Source organism: Oncorhynchus kisutch, linkage group LG11 (genome assembly GCF_002021735.2).
Source record: "Oncorhynchus kisutch isolate 150728-3 linkage group LG11, Okis_V2, whole genome shotgun sequence".
NCBI lineage: Eukaryota > Metazoa > Chordata > Actinopteri > Salmoniformes > Salmonidae > Oncorhynchus > Oncorhynchus kisutch.
The window spans coordinates 51,631,082-51,654,913 of record NC_034184.2 but is presented as its reverse complement, the minus strand read 5'-3'; the positions used below and the strand labels follow the sequence as shown (position 1 = coordinate 51,654,913).

Sequence of the window (23,832 nt, the reverse complement as noted above, 5' to 3'; positions counted from 1 at the left end):
ACCAAGAAGAAGAAGAGAGTTAAAGAAATCATTAAGGGCTCAGACACACCAATAGCATTTGCTGGCCGAGAGTACCTTTTACATGTAAAATTGGGTGAAAAATGTCAGCAAACAGATGTCTACAGCGGGTGGGCCCTAAAACACAGTGTGTAGAACGATCCCCAGACATGCTGGTTCGATGTGTGCCAACCTTAAAGGCGGCTACAAGCACCACTGTGTCAATCGACGTGCATGCATGTGCAAGGGCGGAGTCTGTTTTTTGTTGTCCAGATCTTCGTTGCATTCCACCCAGAAAGGAAGTCTGCCATGTGTAGTGGATATCGACTAGGGGCCTGGGGAGCCAGAGTACCTTACCAAGCAAGAGGAGCCTTGTGTAGTGGATAAGCACTAGTGGCTTGGGGAGCTAGAGTAGCTTACCAAGCAAGAGGAGCCTTGTGTAGTGGATAAGCACTAGTGGCTTGGGGAGCTAGAGTAGCTTACCAAGCAAGAGGAGCCTTGTGTTGTGGATATCCACTAGGGGCTTGGGGAGCTAGAGTACCTTAACAAGCAAGAGGAGCCTTGTGTAGTGGATGTCCACTAGGGGCTTGGGGAGCCAGAGTACCTTAACAAGCAAGAGGAGCCTTGTGTAGTGGATATCCATTAGGGGGAGCCAGAGTACCTTACCAAGCAAGAGAAGCCTCGTTTAGTGTATATCCACTAGGAGGAGCCAGAGTAGTTTACCAAGCAAGAGAAGCCTTGTTTAGTGTATATCCACTAAGGGAGCCAGCATAGCTTACCAAGCAAGAGAAGCCTTGTTTAGTGTATATCCACTAAGGGAGCCAGCATAGCTTACCAAGCAAGAGAAGCCTTGTTTAGTGTATATCCACTAGGAGAAGCCAGAGTAGTTTACCAAGCAAGAGAAGCCTTGTTTAGTGTATATCCACTAGGAGGAGCCAGAGTAGTTTACCAAGCAAGAGAAGCCTTGTTTAGTGTATATCCACTAGGAGAAGCCAGAGTAGTTTACCAAGCAAGAGAAGCCTTGTTTAGTGTATATCCACTAGATATAGCAAGAGGGTTCGAGGCACGCTTGACGACATTTGAATTTCCGGATCCGGTGTTATATGCCTTGTTGTTAACAAATACTAGCTAGCTAGCTTACATGTCTGGCTGGTCTGGTGTTCTATGCTTTACGACGCTGCTTTTTAGCCACAGAAGCAAACAGTTCTCTCTATGAATTGCAGTTGCTAGATCTTAAACAGCAAAAGCTTGACCTGCTCTTACCACTCAGGAGGAGAAAAGAAATAACAAATTAAACGAAGACGGGATGATGGAGAACGCATGTCTCTCGTCCAACCTATGCGAAGCATTGACATTTTTGGCGTGTGGCAGTACACAGCAACGTATTGTTCCGAGTTATAAGCTAGGACTCTCGAAAGTTTGTGCCATTGTCACAGAAGTGTGCCAGGCTATCTGGCATGCCTGAAGGAGGAATTTCTTGCTTATCCCTCTGTGGCAGAAATCGGCAGAGAGTTTGGGGATCGTTGGAATTCTCCGTTTTGTGCAGGAGCTGTTAATGGAAAACTTATTACGCTCCGGGCAGCAAGTACTACAACTACAAGGGCTTTTTCTCAATGGTCCTGATGGCAGTCTGCAATGAAAAATACCGCTTCACCATGATTGACGTGTGCACATATGGTCGGGAGGGAGATGCGGGAATCTTTTCACGAAGCAAGTTCGGATCCCAACTCGTGGCAGGCCAGCTGCCGCTACCAAGGCCAGAGTGCTTGCCGAGGACCCAAACATATGTCTTTGTGGTTAAATCTGATGCGACCATATCCAGGTATGATACGCTATATGTGACTATACATATGATGTGAAAATTATACTAATATAGACATTGTAATTATATGCCTCCCATAAAAGGTATCTGGCATCCCAGTAAGAGGATTGGGGCCTATGCATAGGCTACACAGTGGTTACAGTACACATGTGATAACCTTCATGTTCCTGTTCAATAAGAAGTCAGTTAGTCAAAGGTTTTTGTGAAGACCTGCGTTGCCCTCCACAACTACCTTTGCACCACAGATACTGACAACACATAGTCATCAACACGGTACATCCACCCTACATTTGTTGACCACTCCACACCCAGTGGGGACCTGAATCCAGGAGAGTGGAGACAGCTGGTACAAGGGGACACCAGCTTCCTGGACCCAAGAAACATATCGGCAGACAGGGCAAACAGAGTTGCTATAGACGTGTGCAACAACCTCATTGGACTACTTCCTCACACCAGATGGTGGGCGGCAGTGTAGCCTAGTGGTTAGAGTGTTGGACTAGTAACCCGAAAGGTTCCAAGTTCAAATCCCCGAGCTGACAAGGTACAAATCTGTCGTTCTGCCCCTGAACAGGCACTTAACCCACCGTTGAAAATAAGAATTTGTTCTTAACTGACTTGCCTAGTTAAATAAAGGTAAAATAAAAAAATTAAAAGTGGGTGGGTGCAACTCAATATTTGACAGGTGGCCTTAATGTTTTGTACACTCAGTGTACAGTATTTCAATTGACTGATTTCCTTAAATGAACTGTATCTCAGGAAAATCTTTGAAATTGTTACATGTTGCGTTTCTATTTTTGCTCAGTGTAAATAAATATATATATAAAAAACATGGAACCCCCCCAGTAAATTCCCCAGCACAAAAATGTGTCAAATCAAATGTTATTGGTCACATACACATGGTTAGCAGATGTTAATGAGAGTGGAGCGAAATGCTTGTGATTCCAGTTCCGACAGTGCGGTAACATCTAACATCTAATCTAAGGAATCTAACAATTTCCCAACAACTACCTAATACAGACAAATCTAAAGGGTTGAATGAGAATATGTACATATGTACATACAGTGCCTTGCGAAAGTATTCGGCCCCCTTGAACTTTGCGACCTTTTGCCACATTTCAGGCTTCAAACATAAAGATATAAAACTGTATTTTTTTGTGAAGAATCAACAACAAGTGGGACACAATCATGAAGTGGAACGACATTTATTGGATATTTCAAACTTTTTTAACAAATCAAAAACTGAAACCCCCTTAAGTTAATACTTTGTAGCGCCACCTTTTGCTGCGATTACAGCTGTAAGTCGCTTGGGGTATGTCTCTATCAGTTTTGCACATCGAGAGACTGAAATTTTTTCCCATTCCTCCTTGCAAAACAGCTCGAGCTCAGTGAGGTTGGATGGAGAGCATTTGTGAACAGCAGTTTTCAGTTCTTTCCACAGATTCTCGATTGGATTCAGGTCTGGACTTTGACTTGGCCATTCTAACACCTGGATATGTTTATTTTTGAACCATTCCATTGTAGATTTTGCTTTATGTTTTGGATCATTGTCTTGTTGGAAGACAAATCTCCATCCCAGTCTCAGGTCTTTTGCAGACTCCATCAGGTTTTCTTCCAGAATGGTTCTGTATTTGGCTCCATCCATCTTCCCATCAATTTTAACCATCTTCCCTGTCCCTGCTGAAGAAAAGCAGGTCCAAACCATGATACTGCCACCACCATATTTGACAGTGGGGATGGTGTGTTCAGGGTGATGGGCTGTGTTGCTTTTACGCCAAACATAACGTTTTGCATTGTTGCCAAAAAGTTCAATTTTGGTTTCATCTGACCAGAGCACCTTCTTCCACATGTTTGGTGTGTCTCCCAGGTGGCTTGTGGCAAACTTTAAACTACACTTTTTATGGATATCTTTAAGAAATGGCTTTCTTCTTGCCACTCTTCCATAAAGGCCAGATTTGTGCAATATACGACTGATTGTTGTCCTATGGACAGAGTCTCTCACACCTCAGCTGTAGATCTCTGCAGTTCATCCAGAGTGATCATGGGCCTCTTGGCTGCATCTCTGATCAGTCTTCTCCTTGTATGAGCTGAAAGTTTAGAGGGACGGCCAGGTCCCCCAAATCTCTGTAGATTTGCAGTGGTCTGTACTCCTTCCATTTCAATATTATCGCTTGCACAGTGCTCCTTGGGATGTTTAAAGCTTGGGAAATCTTTTTGTATCCAAATCCGGCTTTAAACTTCTTCACAACAGTATCTCGGACCTGCCTGGTGTGTTCCTTGTTCTTCATGATGCTCTCTGCGCTTTTAACGGACCTCTGAGACTATCACAGTGCAGGTGCATTTATACGGAGACTTGATTACACACAGGTGGATTGTATTTATCATCATTAGTCATTTAGGTCAACATTGGATCATTCAGAGATCCTCACTGAACTTCTGGAGAGAGTTTGCTGCACTGAAAGTAAAGGGGCTGAATAATTTAGCACGCCCAATTTTTCAGTTTTTGATTTGTTAAAAAAGTTTAAAATATCCAATAAATGTCGTTCCACTTCATGATTGTGCCCCACTTGTTGTTGATTCTTCACAAAAAAATACAGTTTTATATCTTTATGTTTGAAGCCTGAAATGTGGCAAAAGGTCGCAAAGTTCAAGGGGGCCGAATACTTTCGCAAGGCACTGTATAAATATATGGAGGAGCGATGGCGGTGCGGCATATTGATGGCAGTAGATGGTATAAAATACAGTATATACATTTGATATGACTAATGTAAAATAGGTAAACATTATTAACGTGGCATTGTTTAATGTGGCATTGTTTAAAGTGACTAGTGATCCATTTATTAAAGTGTCCAGTGATTGTAGGCAGCAGCATCTGAGTGTAGGCAGCTTCTCTCAATGTAGGCAGCTTCTCTCAATGTAGGCAGCTTCTCTGAGTGTAGGCAGACTCTCTCAATGTAGGCAGCAGCCTCTGAGTGTAGGCAGCTTCTCTCAATGTAGGCAGCTTCTCTGAGTGTAGGCAGCCTCTCTCAATGTAGGCAGCAGCCTCTCTGAGTGTAGGCAGCCTCTCTCAATGTAGGCAGCAGCCTCTCTGAGTGTAGGCAGCTTCTCTCAATGTAGGCAGCAGCCTCTCTGAGTGTAGGCAGCTTCTCTCAATGTAGGCAGCAGCCTCTGAGTGTAGGCAGCTTCTCTCAATGTAGGCAGCAGCCTCTGAGTGTAGGCAGCCTCTTTCAATGTAGGCAGCAGCCTCTCTGAGTGTTGGCAGCTTCTCTCAATGTAGGCAGCAGCCTCTGAGTGTAGGCAGCTTCTCTCAATGTAGGCAGCAGCCTCTCTGAGTGTTGGCAGCTTCTCTCAATGTAGGCAGCAGCCTCTGAGTGTAGGCAGCTTCTCTCAATGTAGGCAGCAGCCTCTCTGAGTGTAGGCAGACTCTCTCAATGTAGGCAGCAGCCTCTCTGAGTGTAGGCAGCCTCTCTCAATGTAGGCAGCAGCCTCTCTGAGTTAGTGATGGCTGTTTAGCAGTCTGATGGCTTTGAGATAGAAGCTGTTTTTCAGTCTTTCGGTCCCAGCTTTGATGCACCTGTACTGACCTTGCCTTCTGGATGGTAGTGGTGTGAACAGGCAGTGGCTCGGGTGGTTGTTGTCCTTGATGATCTTTTTGGCCTTCCTGTGACATCGGATTCTGTAGGTGGTGTCATGGAGGGCAGGTAGTTTGCCCACGGTGATGCGTTGTGCAGAACGCACCACCTTCTGGAGAGCCTTGTGGTTGAGGGCAGTGCAGTTGCTGTACCTATTGTGCATCTTTAAAAGTTTGTCAGGGTTTTTGGTGACAAGCCAAATTTCTTTAGTCTCCTGAGGTTGAAGAGGCGCTATTGCACCTTCTTCACCACGCTGTCTGTGTGGGTGGACCATTTCAGTTTGTCTGTGATGTTTACGCCGAGGAACTTAAAACTTTCAACTGTCTCCACTGCTGTCCCTTCGATGTGGATAGGGGGGTGCTTCTGCTGTTTCCTGAAGTCCACGATCATCTCCTTTGTTTTGTTGACGTTGAGTGAGAGGTTGTTTTCCTGACACCACACTCCGAGTGCCCCCACCTCCTCCTTGTAGGCTGTCTCATAATTGCTGGTAATCAAGCCCACTACTGTTGTGTCATCTGCAAACTTGATTCTGAAAACTTTGTTCTTATGTGTGCATAAGAATAACGTACACAACACCCATTTTTTTGTGGTGAAACGGGGGTCTCTGTCTCACTTTAGAGTAGATGGAGGGGGACACGGTACTGATCGATGGTCTTGTCAAAGTGCATGGTCATGTCCCTGAACAAACGGGAGACATTGATCAGGAGGAATAGACATGGTACTATAACGTCGTAGATAGCCTTTGCTGGGCACTGCTGCTGTTTCTGTAGCTGCTGCTTACATTTCTTTAACTCACTCACACACACATAAACATACACACACTGTTGCTGGGTCGGGGAGATTCAGTGTGGGGCGGAGAGCTAGGATGCCTGGAGGTTTGTGGAGTGGCAGGGCAGAGAGCAAGGGTGCGCCTGGACGGTGTGTTGTTTGTTGGTGAGAAGGGCATGGGGGTTGGGGAGAGGGACCTGGGCGTTGGGGAGAGGGGAGAGGGGCCGAGAAGGTGAGATACCAGGCCGGGTGGAGACATGATGAACCAAGGAGCGATTAACTACCTATAGACGGGCCCTCTGGTCTCAGCTCTGTCTCTGGGCTGTCCAAAACATCACCCCCCCATCACCCTCCAACACCTACAAGCAGATGGTGAATATATTGGAATACATTGCAAGCAAATTTTACTCAAAAGAACTCAAAGTAACTGATTCCATAAACATCTCAATCTAATTAGCTCACACAAAGCACATTTTCTGTTTTTCAGATGTTGGAACTAGCCCTGCTAAGGATTATGATAACAACAAAGACACAGAATATTTCCCATCCAGAAAAGAGCTTATTTCACATGTTCAAACTAGGTCTGCTAAACATAAGATCACAAACAGACTGTACAAGAGTGCATAACGTATCTGGCCTATTGGTGTCTGCCTGACTATGTTTCACGTAAACACAAAGTCAATCCAGTTGTCAGAAGTAGTACCACGTCCATCTCTTCTGTGTTTACGTATACCACAAGGGGTACCGGAAAAGATGTGATGTAGACACAGGGGCAGGACTTCCGTTGCAAAACTCAATACTGACCCTCAGCCTTCACAAGGAATGATTTGTCAGGTCTCAATTTCCAGATAGAAAAAAAATGTTACACGGTGGAATGTCATTTTTCATCACAAAAGAGGCGTGTGATGAAAAACGACATTCCAACAATACCTTTAACCTTAATCCTTATCCTAACCCTAAACTTAACCCTTACCCTAACCCTATAACCCTTATTCTAAACCTAACCCTAACCTTAGCAAGCAGTTGCTTATCAACAGATACTGTAGCTTGTTGATAGTATGACCATCTGCAGCGCATCTACAGATGGAAAATCTGGACTATCCAAACAAATTGTGACCAACCAGGTTACTCAGTCAGCTGACCAGGGACAGCCAGTCACAGGCTCTACCTGCAGGGGGTAGGAGACCCTCGTTCCTGTTTTAGTTGGTCATAGGAGGGCAGGTTGAGAAGGTCTCTGTAAACTCCTGTCCTCCACTACAACTCATAGCTGGACCTTTCCTGAACGGACAAGCCTTCCTTGGACTTCCCCAACCGTGTGCTAGTGCGTCACTGAACATGTAAGTTGACTTTGTTAGCGTTCATGTGTATATTTAATCTGTCTGTATGTTATAAGCTCCATATTACTATGTAACTGCATGCTTATGCATGCCTTATTGATGTTAGTATGTTGGTTTTTCATGCCTGTGTACAAGCCCTATTACACATTGTGTTTATCTGGCCCTTTTTGCATAGTTAATGGTTATTTTACATGTTCAGGCCATGAGGTACGGTGATGTCATCATGTCCAGGTTCACTTCCTGCCACGTGCAAAATGGCTGCTTGCTACCGCAAACCATTAGCCCTGCTAACTGTACTGTGCATGGGGTTTACATAGATCTCCATGTTGGCCTATAGCTTGAGGTCTACTAGCCCAGGCATACTAGCCTAGTGTGCTAGCTTCTCTTGTTTACCATGCTAGTGTCAGATACATTTATGCCTCTACTAGACTATGGGGATATTGTATATACGAATACTTCCGCTCAGTGTTTGAGATCAATTGACACCCTTTACTATGGCGCTTTGAGATTTATTTTAAACTGTAAAACCCTTACGCACCACTGGCCTTCTCTAGTCAGTCGTAGGCTCAGTCACTGGTATACTTTTATTTACAAAGCCATTTTAGGTTTACTACCATTTTATTTGGGCATTTTTATTGTTCAGAAATGTGGTGGGTACTCCCTTCGTCCGCAGGACTTTATCCTGCTAACTGTTCCAAATGTCCGAACTGGATTTGGTAAAAGGGCTTTTATGTTTTTAAATCACTGATGAAGGATTTTCAGACTGATTCCTTGACCTGTCAATGAATTTAATTAGCTGTTTTATGATTTTGTTATACTCTCGTCAATTCTAGGGTTTTTACTAGATTACTTGTAGTTTTTCATGTTGTCTGTCTGTAATTGTGTCATGACTTGGTGCTGCCTATCTTGGCCAGGATGCTCTTGAAAAAGTAATTTCAAATCTCAATAAACCCTTCCTGGTTAAATAAAAGTTACATATAATAAAATGCTAGTAGCCCTGTCCATAGTGTACTATTGTGTCCTAATATTAGCCTATGCTAATACCTAACCATTATAGTACACTGTTGTGATTCTCATTGCTATTACATAGTCATTAGCCTGTAGTGCCGATATGTTATGCATGCCTTTCTCTTGTCTTCTCTTGTAGACAACCACTACAACTCTTCCACTATCACTTCCACTGGTTTCTCTTCCTGTTTTTCCTTGTGTGTCTGTTTGGTGTATGGAAATAAAGTGTGAATTGTATCCCTGTCTCCTACTGTTCATTTACGTCTTCTAACCAGGGCTTCAGGACAGTGTGCAGGACAGTGCGCACCACTACTTTCACGTTTCGTTGTTGGTTTATTGTTTTGTTTTGAAGCTTCACCGAAATAAAGATGTAGAACTCTACACACGCTGCGCCTTGGTCCGTCTTTAATCACGAGCGTGACAGTCCTATTCGTGTGCTGTTCTATAAACCAATTTCTGTGTTCATGCAAGTATCTGACCGTACAAATCCTCACTATCAGTAGCTGGAATTTGGCAGTACGCCCAGACCTTGTTTTGAGAACGAATGAAAGATATCTCAGTTTCAAGGTCTCAGCTTAGAGAAAAGAAGCCTCGTGAGATATTGGTCTGTCACATGAATGAAACAAAATGGTAATGCTTAATTAATTATGCTAAATTATGCAAATATAACTTGTCTGTGTATAGCTGTATTATAAGACAACTGCTAGGACTGGCCAGGCAGAGCTTCTGACAGACATTCACTAAGGTGCATTAAGTTTGTTGGAATCTCTCCAGCGTGCTGACAAATAAAGGATGATTAATTTAAGATTGACTTAGCGTGTCCGCTGTAAGAATTTCCACGACACTGTCATCGAGGAACTGTGGCGCTAGCTACGAGGGGCACACAGTACACCAGGACCAACCCAAGGCACTTCATGGGCACAGAGAACTCACAGCGCCGGTCCTGAGTTCTGCCCCTGTCCAACAGCCACTAGTGCCACAACCTCCATCTGACTATTGGCAGCACCCCAGCAGCCTCAAATGGCTTGGGCCACCGGTTCAGCCGCAACTCACTCATTGTTCAGTTACCACCGGCCCACCAGCCAGTTCTGCCGCCACCTGGACTCCAACATGTCCGACGGTCACTAGTGCTACAGGAGGTGCTCCAGCCAGTGCCCTCGCCAGCTCCTCGGCCCAGACTGCCACCTGGACTCCAGCATGTCAAGTGGTCTCCAGTGCCACAACAGGTGCTCTAGCTAGTGCCCCCACCGGTTCCCAAGCCAGCTACTCAGCCTGTGAAACGGTCACCATCGGAACCTGAGCAGGTCCAGCAGCCAGCTCCGCTCCAACATGCACCCCAGCTGTTGCCAACACGAGCAGCACCTGAGACAGACGAGCCACTACCAGTGCTGCAGCCTGACCTGCGACCGCCAGCTCAGCAGCCTGGAGGCCAGGTGCGTGGAGCCGGCACAGTATTGGGCACCGTCTGCTGCCCTTGCAGACCTGCTCGGACTAGATCTGACGCCCAGGACGAGGATCCCAGTCGGCGTCCCATCCAGCACCAGAGCCTCCAGCACCATGTCCTCTGGACCTGCAGTCAGCCAACCCGACTCCCATTCTGGTCCCAGTGTCCACTACCATCCTGGAGGATCAGTCCAGACCCTTTTTCAAAGACCCATGGCCGGGTCTCATTCCTTTCTTCCTCTGGATGGAAGAAATAAAGGAGTGGAAGAAAAGAGAAAATACCTTATATTCCTTATATAGTGCACTACTTTTGACCAGGACCTATAGGGTTCTGGTCAAAAGTAGTGTACTATATAGGGAATAGGGTGCCATTTGGGACGCAGTTAGATCCATCAGCAATTTGTAGCTTAGTTCCCTGATTAGAAACACAATACCTGGATGGAGATCTGGAAGCCTATGCAGTAGGCACGGTAACATCTTCCCTTGGTACTGCTGTCATAATCTATCGTAATGCTAGATATCCACACAGAGCATAGCCCCTCACCAAACATCCGGAAAGAGGAATGGGGGAATGAGAGGAGAGAATAGGTCAAAACAGTATGGGGGGAAAAGCTGGGAAAGCTATCAACCCCCAGAATCCAATTAAGACAGTTATGGAAAAATGGAGACGTATAAACTAAAATAAAAAACGCTCTATTTCCAGAAAACAAGTTTATTTCATCTGTCTGCAGGTTCACTACTGGAGGACGAGCAGCCAAAATATAAGACCATTGTGCGTTCCAAATGGCACCATATTCTCTATTTGGTACACTACTTTTAACCAGTGCCTATTGGGGCCATTTGGGATGCAGACATGGGGTTTAAGAATGACTAAGATTACTTGGTTTTTCCCTGGGTTTCCATCCAAAATCGGGTAGCTAGATACACTTTACTGTACAGGGTTGGAACTATATACGTTTTTTAAATCCATGTCCAACATCTTGGCCGAGTAGGTAGAGGCCAAGCAGACAGACAGATGTGTGTGTGAATGTTCTCTAGACAGTGGTGACATTACCTGGTAATGTCCAGTCATTGCATTACATTGGCTTGTTTGTGACTCTGAGCGGTGAGAGAAGAAAAGAGAGAGGCTGTGTCCCAAATGGAACCCTATTCACTATACAGTGCACTGCTTTTGACCAGGGCACTATAAAGAGAATATGGTCCCTATAGGTCCTGGTCAAAAGTAGTGCACTATCAAGGGGATGGGGTGCCATTTGCGATGCAGACTTTGGTATCTCCCTGGACGCTAGGTTTGTTGTCTAGCATCCCTGCTGTCTGAGTGGGCCGGCTGATTGATGAGACAAACAGGAAAGCGTTCCGGCTCTGTGTTCTTGGCACTCCCAGACCCCAACTCACTAGCTGTGCTGAGAGACCCCAGACACACACACACACAGACAGACAGACACACACACACCAGAGAGACCTCAGGTCCGCTCTGCGTAAGTGCAGTGGAGGATGACTGCTAGATTGAGTTGTGCGTTAGTATGCTGTTTTTTTCTAACCGACGCTTTAGGCAGCGTTTTCTGTGCAGACTAGACATTCCTGAGTCCTAAAGAGCTCTGGGATAAGACAGAGGGGAAAAACAAATAGCGCTCGACACTAACCCATGTCTCCCAGCCAAGGGACTTAAGCACAATTCCACTGTATAAGCCTGTAACACTTGGGTAGGAGTACCACTTTCCACATGCTGCTGACTGCTGTAGCAAGGCCATGGAAAGTAAAGTAGCCCCAGAGTGTGTTTTTGTTTCCCCCAGATAACACTGTAATGAGTTCACAACGGTGGACTCCACTGTTCTCCCAATATATTTCAAACATCACAGAAGGCATAATAGGCTTTTTTAATCATCAAATTAAAACGTTTAACTCTCTCTCTGCCTACAGCTGGCTTGCTAGCCTGGTTAGACCAGACTGAATGCAGACTGAACATGGTGAGCACAGTCTGCTTTAACCAGGCTACCTGCCTTCTCTTTCTCAACAGGAAACAAAATAACACATAAAGCTGAGGGAGAGGAACGCGGTGGGCGGTGGGGGGTAGAAGTTTGAAGCCGGTTACTGTAGATAAAACAAAAATCTTCTCCACCTGTTAAAGATTCCTTGTTCCCCCTAGAGCTATATGTTTTTCATCGCCAACACAGTTACCTTCCTTGTGGTCAGACCATAGACCAGGTACGTGCATGCTGCGGCAGGCCTGATCCCTGGGGGTTGTAGGGATTTGATGTTTGATAAAGGGGGTCTCCCATTGACGGCATCAGAGGCCAACTACGATTCATATAATGCCTTTCACAGATGCCTGTAACAGGTTTACATGGAGTGACAGGGAGTGTGATGGGACTTTGTTTGAAGGCCACACACCTGTCTGTCCTGTCTGTTTGTCTGGACAGGACCTATCCCCATACACGCAACACACTGGGAGAGCCCAGAGTCCTATTCAAACCCAACCAGTGGTGGGAGAAGGGATTTACTTTTCTGAAGGCGTCGTTGCTACAATGTTGGCCCATATTGTTACTGCTATTCTTATTTTTGCATGTCAATCCATCCACGCTGGCTCATATTGTTACTGCTATTCTTCTTTTTGCACGTCAATCCATCCACGCTCGTCCTTGGTTCTCTTCTCCTTTTGCCCAACCTTCATTCTCAACTCACAATAGACAGACATAAAAAAACATATACTGTAGAGAACAGGCGGGTAAATTGAGTGATTCATTTAACAAGGAAGAATGAATCATAGGTTATTTTATGTAGAACTTAGAGTAGTTTGTCTTTGGCCTTGATGTTGTTGGCAGAGTGATTGTGGCAAACAGTTTGGAAAGCCTGGAAAGCCTTTTCCACATAGTCCCGTAGTGCCATCCTTCTCTGGAGAGACAGTGTGAAAACTGTGTCTCTGACAAAGACTTGAACAGACTATGCACTGTAATTGGGACCATCACATAATGAGACTGAGAATAGGCACTCCTTAGTGCTTCCCACATTCAGTGCCCACAACCAGCGCTGAGTGTTGCAGTGATAAACCGCTCTCTGTGTGTGCGTGCATCGAACGTGTGTGTTTCTAAGTGTGTGTATTTCTGCATGTTTGTACGCATGCATGCGGCACAGTCATAAACCGCATATATGCGGCTAGGGCCTGAGGCCGAGGTTGGGCGTAATGGTAATGCTCTCTTAATCTAGCACTGCCAGGGAGAGTTCATTCACTAGTTGTCATCTCCATTAGTCTTCATACTGAGGGCTTGTTCTGCTGGCCAGGATGGCATGGTGGTTGCACCCCAAATGGCACCGTAGTCCCTATGAACTACTTTTGACCAGGGCCATAGGGCTTTAGTCAAAGTAGTGCACTAAAATAAGGAATAGGGAGACATTTGTGATACGCATATTGCAGCGCATCTTCTACTGCAGTAGAGACTCCAGGCTCAGATGGGAGCCGTCTTTTTTTTGTACACTTTATATGAATAGTTAGGAAATCAGAGAGGTGAGGTAAGTGGGAGAGACGGTGGGAAAGATGGACGCAGGGATTGAACCCTGGTCTTCCAGTATGTGACGAGAGCCGGAAGTCTAGAACCAACAAGACCCTGAACACTATCTGCATTGACCCTTTTTGCACTACCTCTCTTGCACTGACACACTGGACCCTAACCACACTCTCACACATACTTACACTGACACCCCAACACACACATTCACAATACATACTCCCACACACACATAACATGCACACACATGCATACTGATGCCACACACACTTAAACACACGCACACTTTCACACTCACCAGATACACCGCTGCTACTGTCTATTATCTATCATGTTGCCAAGTCAGTTTACCCCTACCTATATGTACTGTACAAAGCAACCTCAATTACCTACAGTTGTTGCTCAATTTAAGGTTTTGAGATTATGATGCGGGATTTAGAGGTCATTTGTGGTTTAGTACAATACCGTGCATCACTACTTCATTGCTCCAGACCACCGCAAGGGGGAGTTAGAGCACTGATTATGCTTTTGGGTCCCAAGGTGTTAATGTGTCTCTAACTGACAATGAATGGGCAACATAAACCAAATAATTGTACACAACTTCAAAATTGAATTTCGATGAACTTAATGATGAGGATGAAGAAGGTGATTTGAATTTAGAACAATAGTGTAAGAATTGCTATTCCTCTGTCCAGCACGTGCACACCCTGAAAAATACACTTTTTTGTTGTTGTTTCTACTCGTCAGTACTGCTTACTCAAACTGTTGTTACACTAAGGTTTTTATTCTAAAAGAAGCAAAAATGTTTAATTTTATTCCATGATATTCTTAAGATATATGTGTTGACTGAATATAAGCAAGTGATGTCTGCTAAATAATCAAGTTGATGGTGCAGTCATATAGCCCCGGCACCTACATGAAGCTGAGTGACTCAGTCATATAGCCTCGGCACCTACATGAAGCTGAGTGACTCAGTCATATAGCCTCGGCACCTACATGAAGCTGAGTGACTCAGTCATATAGCCTCGGCACCTACATGAAGCTGAGTGACTCAGTCATATAGCCTCGGCACCTACATGAAGCTGAGTGACTCAGTCATATAGCCTCGGCACCTACATGAAGCTGAGTGACTCAGTCATATAGCCTCGGCACCTACATGAAGCTGAGTGACTCAGTCATATAGCCTCGGCACCTACATGAAGCTGAGTGACTCAGTCATATAGCCTCGGCACCTACATGAAGCTGAGTGACTCAGTCATATAGCCTCGGCACCTACATGAAGCTGAGTGACTCAGTCATATAGCCTCGGCACCTACATGAAGCTGAGTGACTCAGTCATATAGCCTCGGCACCTATTGTTACTGCTATTCTTATTGAAGCCGGTTACTGTAGATAAAATAAAAATCTTCTCCACCTGTTAAAGATTCCTTGTTCCCCCTAGAGCTATATGTTTTTCATCGCCAACACAGTTACCTTCCTTGTGGTCAGACCATAGACCAGGTACGTGCATGCTGCGGCAGGCCTGATGTGGTCAGTCATATAGCCTCGGCACCTACATGAAGCTGAGTGACTCAGTCATATAGCCTCGGCACCTACATGAAGCTGAGTGACTCAGTCATATAGCCTCGGCACCTACATGAAGCTGAGTGACTCAGTCATATAGCCCCGGCACCTACATGAAGCTGAGTGACTCAGTCATATAGCCTCGGCACCTACATGAAGCTGAGTGACTCACTCGTTCATGGCTTTGGATCTAAATAAATAAGTACCAGCATTCTTTCTGATAGTCTTTAATAAATAAATGTTTTGGTTATCCTGACCTGGACACCATGTATTATAATATCCCATTATGGTCTGTTAGCAGGACAATAGACTCTTGCCAACACCTCTCTGTATTTTTTACACTTTGTGCAAAGCAATTGATCAGCATTAAAAACTTTGTGGATGGGGCCTCCCGAGTGGCGCAGCGGTCTAAGACACGGCATCGCAGTGTAAACTGCGTCGCTACAGATGCTGGTTCGATAGCTGTGCCGGCCGTGACCAGAAGACACATGAGGTGATGGTGGGCTTTTGGTTTTTCTCCCTCTAAAAACAGAAATAAATCATTCTAAATAACAAACTGGCTTTATTTACAAATTAGTAAAAATGTCTCACCCCGTAATCAAGAATATCCTTTTCTCTCTCACTTTAGGTTATTTGAAATATCGTTATTTTTAAAACAAAGCGATTATTATTAATTATTTTAGAATTATATAAAAGTCCCTTACATAGTCTCACAGATCAGATTTGCCCTAACCAAAAATGCCCCTTAGATATTATTTTAGAATCCTCCAATCCTCTAAATCAAATTATTTAGTTTTTTTCCCCGATATACTGTAGACCTACCGTAGGCGACATGAGTCTGACTAGACTTGAGTAATGTGCTGTTAAAAGTGATGTATCTTATTTATTTAAAAAGCATATTGAAGTTAGAAGCAATAGTCTACCCGCTGTGGTCAACTATTTCGGCACCGTTTCACGCTGCTCTGAGACAAGCTTGGGGACTGGTCTTGGTAAATCAATGAGATTTTTATTTTCACTGAATCTGAGTTTGGGAATTGGTTAGACTACAATTAGGTTGTGGAAGTTAGGCTCTTAGTACTGTAGCCTACTCCCGACCGTCACTCTGTACAGCAGCCATATTTTCCGTTCCTTCCTCACGGAAACCCTGAGGGTTTTGTTTTTCGTTTTTCTTGGAATAGAAACACCATAATATTAAACTAATTAATTAAGCTACATTTCTTTAAATCAATCTATGTTCTTACAAAAAAAGGTTTTAAATTCTCGAGTACAGCCACTATTGAAGGCTATCAAATGCTTCTCAAAGATGCCTCTGGTGGTCAAACTAGCACTAACTAGCATTAATGGTAACAACGGGAAACTTTTGAGCATGAAAAACCCAGTAGCATTGCAGTTCTTGACACACTCAAACCAGTGCGCCTGGCACCTATTACCATACCCCTTTCAAAGGCACTTAAATATGTTGTCTTCCCCATTCACCTTCTGAATGGCACATATTCACAATGTCTCAATTGTCTCAAGGATTAAAAGTCTTCTCCCCTTCATCTACACTGATTTAAGTGGATTTAATAAGTGACATCAATATATGGATCATAGCTTTAACCTGGATTCACCTGGTCAGTCTATGTCATGGAAAAATCTGGTTTTCTTAATATTTTGTAATGTTGCGTATATAGACATGTTATTTTTACACATTATTTTTATTCGTTATTCACTGTGTAATTATTCCTCGTGTCTTTCTGTTTTTTCTTTTCTTTTTATGTTATCTTTAGCTCTGCATTGTTGGAAAAGGACCCGTGAGTGAGTAAGCATTTCACTGTCTATACCTAGTCTATACCTTTTGTCTATGAAGCATGTGACAGATAAAGTTTGATTTGATTATTATCATTCCACCCCAGGCTTTGCACGAGACAGGCCTAGAGGCCAGGTCCCACAATTTAATGCAAACACACACACACGCACGCACGCACGCACGCACGCACGCACGCACGCACGCACGCACGCACGCACGCACGCACGCACGCACGCACGCACGCACGCACGCACACACACACACACACACACACACACACACACACACACACACACACACACACACACACACACACACACACACACACACACACACACACACAAAAGCCAGGTAATACAACAGGTGGTTTTGCCATGATGGCTTCCCTGCCTGCACATCTCCTCCCTCCTCTCCTCTAGTCTGATTTTGTGAAAATGGCTGTAAATTCAATTCCTTTTGTGTTGTCATCTCAATGTTCGCCTACACATGACGTCTGGAATACTTGATCTCTGTATTGTTCTCAAGGTTCTCCTTTTACTTTTAACAGAAGAAATCTACAGATGTGTTTGTGTGTTGCCTCGATTTTTTTTTTTACTCTCAAGAAGCATCTGTTATTTTTTACGTACATTAATCTTCTCTTGTTATTTTTTGTATATATATATATATATATATATATATAATTTTTTTAACAGTTTTGCACCATTTATTTTACAGACAGCAGCAGGATGTTAGTATCAGAACAGTGGGCAGTTTAGTATTCACTGTTTGTAAAGGCCCCCAGTTGCTTTCTTTGCACACATGCTGAATTTCCTACTAGGCTATTTCCTACTAGGCTGTCAGATATTATTGCCCTTGGAAAGTGGGCTTGCAGGAGCACACTGGCAACTTCCAGGCAATTGTGTGTGTAATGGCAGCATGTGTCTTTTAATGTTTACACTGTGGCTCGATATGCTCCTTGTCATTTTTCTGTTGGGGTTTCTCTCTGGAAAGGGAGGGTTTACTGTGTGTGTGTGTGTGTGTGTGCGTACGTGTTTGCGTTCACTGTAGTAGGGGGCCACCGGCAATTACCCAGTCACGGTCAAGTGCGCTCCATTAAAACGTGCGTATGTGTACAGTATGTGTGTGTCCTGAGCAGGGAAAATGTCTCCGTATCCGAGCTCTTTGTCACGTGATGTGGCTACAACACAGGGCCATTACATCTAGGGGAGAAGGTCAAGGTGCAGGGTCAGGTGAACAATGAATTGAAGAAATTTTTATTTTATTTTTACCTCTCACACCATCATAAGGTCCAGTGTTGCCATGCATATCGAACATTCCTGCTCTACCAGCATACCTTCTATTCGCCCTAGCTAGTGGAAACGCTATTTCTACTGTCAAGACTGTACTATTAACAGTCACATGCATGCACACAAACTCACACACTTCTCATGACCAAGATGGCTGGGGGCCGGTGCAGACCAAGAAGGTTGAGTCATTAATTCCTTTATATCTGGATTGAATACATTTCCAGCCTTCTCTCTCTGGTCTCATCTAATTCTGTCTCCAACAATAATGGAGATGATGACTGCTTCGCTGTGTGTTTGTGCGCGTGCGGGTGGGTGGGTGTGGCAGCATGTGTGTGTTCACGTACGTTCGTCCATATGTCTGTGTGTGTGTATGTGTGCCTATCTATGTCTACACGCGTGCGCTCTCAAACCTTGGATTTATTTTTCCTTGGCCACGAATAGAGTGGAGGAGATGGGGGTTAGTTATTTTTCTGTTATTTGGATGGAGCTGTCTAGAAGGGTTTAAGTGATTTTGAAGGGCCCGGGATTACGGAGGGCCCTTCAACTACAGGAACAGAGATGTGAATTGACTGGCTGCAGCTGAGACTGGTAATGAAACGGCGTGCACCTGCCTCCCTGAAGGAAAACAAAGAGATTCCCTCTGACAGAGCCAATGAAACGCAGGCGCCTTCTGGCCGCCGAAAGGCCCCCTAATCGAATGGAACAACTTGTGCTAATCAGACCACAGTATTAGACCGATTCGACTTAGGAGGGGGAAAGGGGGTTGTTTTTGGATCTGATTGAACCCACTCTGGAGTCTGTTTCTGTCCCAAATGGTACCCTATTCCCTATATAGTGCACTACTTTTGACCAGGGACAACCTTAGCTGATATTATCAACCCAGCAATGGCAGTATTGTGGGTATTGCTATGATATTAACCATTGATAATGATGATGGCATTGTGCATGGCTTGCAGTTACAGTAATGTAGCTAGCAGCAGTGCATCTTTTCCACTGTGTGGCAAGCTGACGGCTAATTATGTCTGGCCGGGGTTCGGTTAGAGCAGTGGGGGTTTTAATGAGAAGGATACACCGCAGGAGAAATGGCACTGATAACATAGTCCTAAATCACAACATGCTGTCCTGCCCATAGAGGAAATAAGTCTGCCCTGAATGTTAGCTGTAACACAATACCTAGACTCTAGGATACACACACACACACACATAGCTGTATATACAGTATATACACACACACACACACACACTGAGACATGCCTTATTGCCACACATACACACATGCAGAATTAGCACAGCATTTGACTTACGACGTGTTTCATTTGTAACACAGTGTAGGTACTTCTCTATCCCTCATTAAGTGTCTGTTTGGAAAAGAACAAGCTCAAAATAATTTAGCTAGACGGTCTCTCTCTTTTGGAGCACATCTGCACAGTGCTCGTCCGACGCGCGCTTCGCGGTTTCTCTATGTTTTGGAAAGTATTAAAGGTTTGGATCAGTTTTTTTTCCTTTTCTTTTTTTCTCTTCAGTCCATCATTTTCATGCTGTCTTAATCTTACTGGTTCATCTTGCATCATATAGCTGGGTTCATTAATCACTGTTTAAAAGAAATAAAAGAGAAAGGGAGAGAGAGAGAGACCTACTGCCATGTGCAGAAACGTGATATTAGGTGTCCTAGGTTTGGCGATTTTGGCTTAATCAGCATCTGTCAGATATATGAAGATGCGCTCTTCAAATTCGGCATATATTTATTTTTGTTTGATACTGCCGTACTGTAGAGCATTCAAACCAGACCATTTGTTTGGGTCACTTCACGGCGGTTGTCATGTCTGATTGATGCATGTCCGTGGAATGCCACCACCGCATACTTCCTTACACACACACACACACTCACATACATACTGTTCACATACACACGCACACACACATACATACATACCATCTCCCCAAAATAGTCTGAGAGGAATGAGAAGTCCTAGACTAGCAGTTGTATAACAAGGACAAGCGTGAAACAACTGGGAGTAAATTCACAAAGCAGAAGTGAATTACATGGAAACTCAGTTCTCCCTCTAAATTTTAGTTCTCTTTTATTTATATTTTTGGTGTAATACTTTTTACCCCTTTTTTCACAAATTTCGTGACATCCACTTGGTAGTTAGTCGTTTCCCATCGCTGCAACTTCTGTACGGACTCGGGAGAAGCAAAGGTCGAGAGCCACGCGTCCTCTGAAACATGAACCTGCCAAGCCGCACTGCTTCTTGACCCCCTGCTCACTTAACCCGGAAGCCAGCTGCACCAGTGTGTTAGAGGAAACACAGTACAACTGCTGACCGAAGTCAGCATGCATGCGCCTGGCCTGCCACAAGGAGTCGCTAGAGAAGGATGTCCCGGCCAGCCAAACCCTCCCCTAACCCGGACTACGCTTGGTCAATTGTGTGCCGGCTCATGGGTCTCCCGGTCGCCTGCTGCGACACAGCCTGGGAGCGAACCCATGTCTATAGTCTATATATATATATATATATATATATATATATATATATATAGGTCTATAGTGACGCCTCAAGCACTGCGATGCAGTGCCTTAGACCACTGCGCCACTCGGGAGTAGTTTTCTCTTTGACCTCTAGAGGGGAGAAGGAGGAAGAGGTCAATGTACTTAAAACGCACCAGACAGGTTCAAAAGGCTCAGATGAATCACATCTCTCTGTGTCCCAAATGGCCCTATATAGTGCACTACTTTTGACCTGGGCCTATAGGGGATAGGGTGCCATTTTGGCTGCTTCCTCTGACATGAGAGAAGTTACATCAGAGGTACATGGCATAAACTGAGGCTGGGAGGAGAAATGGATAGGAATGTGGCAATAATGTTTTTATGGTCTTTGAGAATATGACATAAAAGCTTTAGACCACACTACGTATGATCCTTATATGAGCTGCACAGATAGCTATGTACGTGCGAAATGAGGATTGAAATGCGTTGCATGTCGTTTGGGGGAAAAAGTTAATAAGTGCTTGAGTGATAGGGCTGTGTCGCAATTGGAACCATATCCCCTATATTGTGCACTACTTTTGACCAGAGCTCTATGGGCCTTGGTCAAAGTTGTGCACTACATATGGAATAGGGTGCCATTTGGGGCGCAGATTTGATCACAGAGAAACTGTTTGGCTTAGTGTTCAGTACTCTCACCTACAGCACAGATATGACTCTCAATATGTTACACTTGTCGTACATAAAACCAGAAATGCACTGTTGCCAAGATAATAACAATGATAACTGTTCATCTGTATCTGCAGGTATTTTGTACAAACGGCACAAATACAGTGCCTTCAGAAAGTATTCATAACCCTTGACTTATTCCAGCTTGAATTCAAAATGGATTAAATAAATACAATCTCACCCATCTACACACAATACTCCATAATGACAAAGTCAAAACATGTTTTAAGAAATGTTTGCAAATGTATTGAAAATAAAATGCAGAAATATTATATTTACATAATTATTCACACCCCTGAGTCAATACTTTCTAGAAGCATCTTTGGCAGCGATTACAGCTGTGAGTCTTTCTGGCTAAGTCTCTAAGAGCTTTCCACTCTTGGATCGTGCAAGATTTGGCAAATTTTCCTTTCAAAATTCTTCAAGCTCTGTCAAATTGGTTCTTGATCATTGCTAGACAACCATTTTCAGGTCTTGCCATAGATTTTCAAGTATATTTAAGTAAAAACTGTAACTTGGTCACTCCCCAGTCCTTAACAGTTACAAGCATAACCATAACATGATGCAGCCACCACTATGCTTGAAAATGTGGAGAGTGGCGCTCAGTAATGTGTTGTATTGGATTTGCCCCAAACATAACACTTTGTATTCACGACAAAAAGTGAATTGCTTTGCCACATTTTTTGCAGTATTACTTTTAGTGCCTTGTTGTAAACATGGATGCATGTTTTGGAATATATTAATATATTATTCTGTACCCAAAAATCTCAATTTAATACATTTTTATTTCAGGCCTTAACACAACAAATTGTGTAAAAAGTCAAAAGGGTGTGAATACTGTCTGAGGGCACTGGTACATACTGTACACACACACAGCCTCCTTTCTTCCCCTTATTGACTGACTAAACATTCTCTTTCTCACTCCCACCTCCACCTCTCTCTGATTTGTAGCTGGTTTTCGCCGGAGCTTCCGCCTCAGCAGGCAAGACAAGAAGACCAACAAATCCATGTATGAGTGTAAGAAGAGTGAGCAGTACGACATGGCTGACGTGCCCACCTACGAGGAGGTGACTCCACACCGCAGGCAGAGTGGGGCCAAGCACAGGCTTGTGGTCCTCGTCGGTGAGTAACACACACACAGACACAAACACACACACAGTCAGTCACACACACACACAGACACAAACGCACACACAGTCAGTCACACACATACACACAGGCAATGGCAGAGTGGTGCCAAGTAACTGACTACTACCACCATGGGGGACTGGGAGCAGGGGGACTGGGCTGGTGGTCCTGCTGTAGTCGGTGAGTAACTGACTACTACCACCATGGGGGACTGAGAGCAGAGGGACTTGGCTGGTGGTCCTGCTGTAGTCGGTGAGTAACTGACTACTACCACCATGGGGGACTGGGAGCAGGGGGACTGGGCTGGTGGTCCTGCTGTAGTCGGTGAGTAACTGACTACTACCACCATGGGGGACTGGGAGCAGGGGGACTGGGCTGGTGGTCCTGCTGTAGTCGGTAAGTAACTGACTACTACCACCATGGGGGACTGGGAGCAGGGGGACTGGGCTGGTGGTCCTGCTGTAGTCGGTGAGTAACTGACTACTACCACCATGGGGGACTGGGAACAGGGGGACTGGGCTGGTGGTCCTGCTGTAGTCGGTGAGTAACTGACTACTACCACCATGGGGGACTGGGAGCAGGGGGACTGGGCTGGTGGTCCTGCTGTAGTCGGTGAGTAACTGACTACTACCACCATGGGGGACTGGGAGCAGGGGGACTGGGCTGGTGGTCCTGCTGTAGTCGGTGAGTAACTGACTACTACCACCATGGGGGACTGGGAACAGGGGGACTGGGCTGGTGGTCCTGCTGTAGTCGGTGAGTAACTGACTACTACCACCAGGGGACTGAGAGCAGGGGGACTGGGCTGGTGGTCCTGCTGTAGTCGGTGAGTAACTGACTACTACCACCATGGGGGACTGGGAACAGGGGGACTGGGCTGGTGGTACTGCTGTAGTCGGTGAGTAACTGACTACTGCCACCATGGGGGACTGGGAGCAGGGGGACGGGGCTGGTGGTCCTGCTGTAGTCGGAGAGTAACTGACTACTACCACCATGGGGGACTGGGAACAGAGGGACTGGGCTGGTGGTCCTGCTGTAGTCGGTGAGTAACTGACTGCTACCACCAGGGGACTGAGAGCAGGGGGACTGGGCTGGTGGTCCTGCTGTAGTCGGTGAGTAACTGACTACTACCACCATGGGGGACTGGGAACAGGGGGACTGGGCTGGTGGTACTGCTGTAGTCGGTGAGTAACTGACTACTGCCACCATGGGGGACTGGGAGCAGGGGGACTTGGCTGGTGGTCCTGCTGTAGTCGGTAAGTAACTGACTACTACCACCATGGGGGACTGGGAGCAGGGGGACTTGGCTGGTGGTCCTGCTGTAGTCGGTGAGTAACTGACTACCACC

At 45.1% G+C, this 23,832-nt stretch overlaps 1 protein-coding gene across 2 annotated transcripts in view; it reads left to right on the top strand.

The window, feature by feature from the left end:
• LOC109899553 (MAGUK p55 subfamily member 7) overlaps positions 1-23,832 on the top strand; it is a 258,023-nt gene that overhangs the window by 201,059 nt on the left and 33,132 nt on the right. For both annotated transcript variants that reach the window (XM_031835938.1, XM_020494890.2), the window contains one exon: positions 22,308-22,478. In XM_031835938.1, the coding sequence (XP_031691798.1) occupies positions 22,308-22,478 (171 nt within the window). The remainder of the gene's footprint in view (positions 1-22,307; positions 22,479-23,832) is intronic.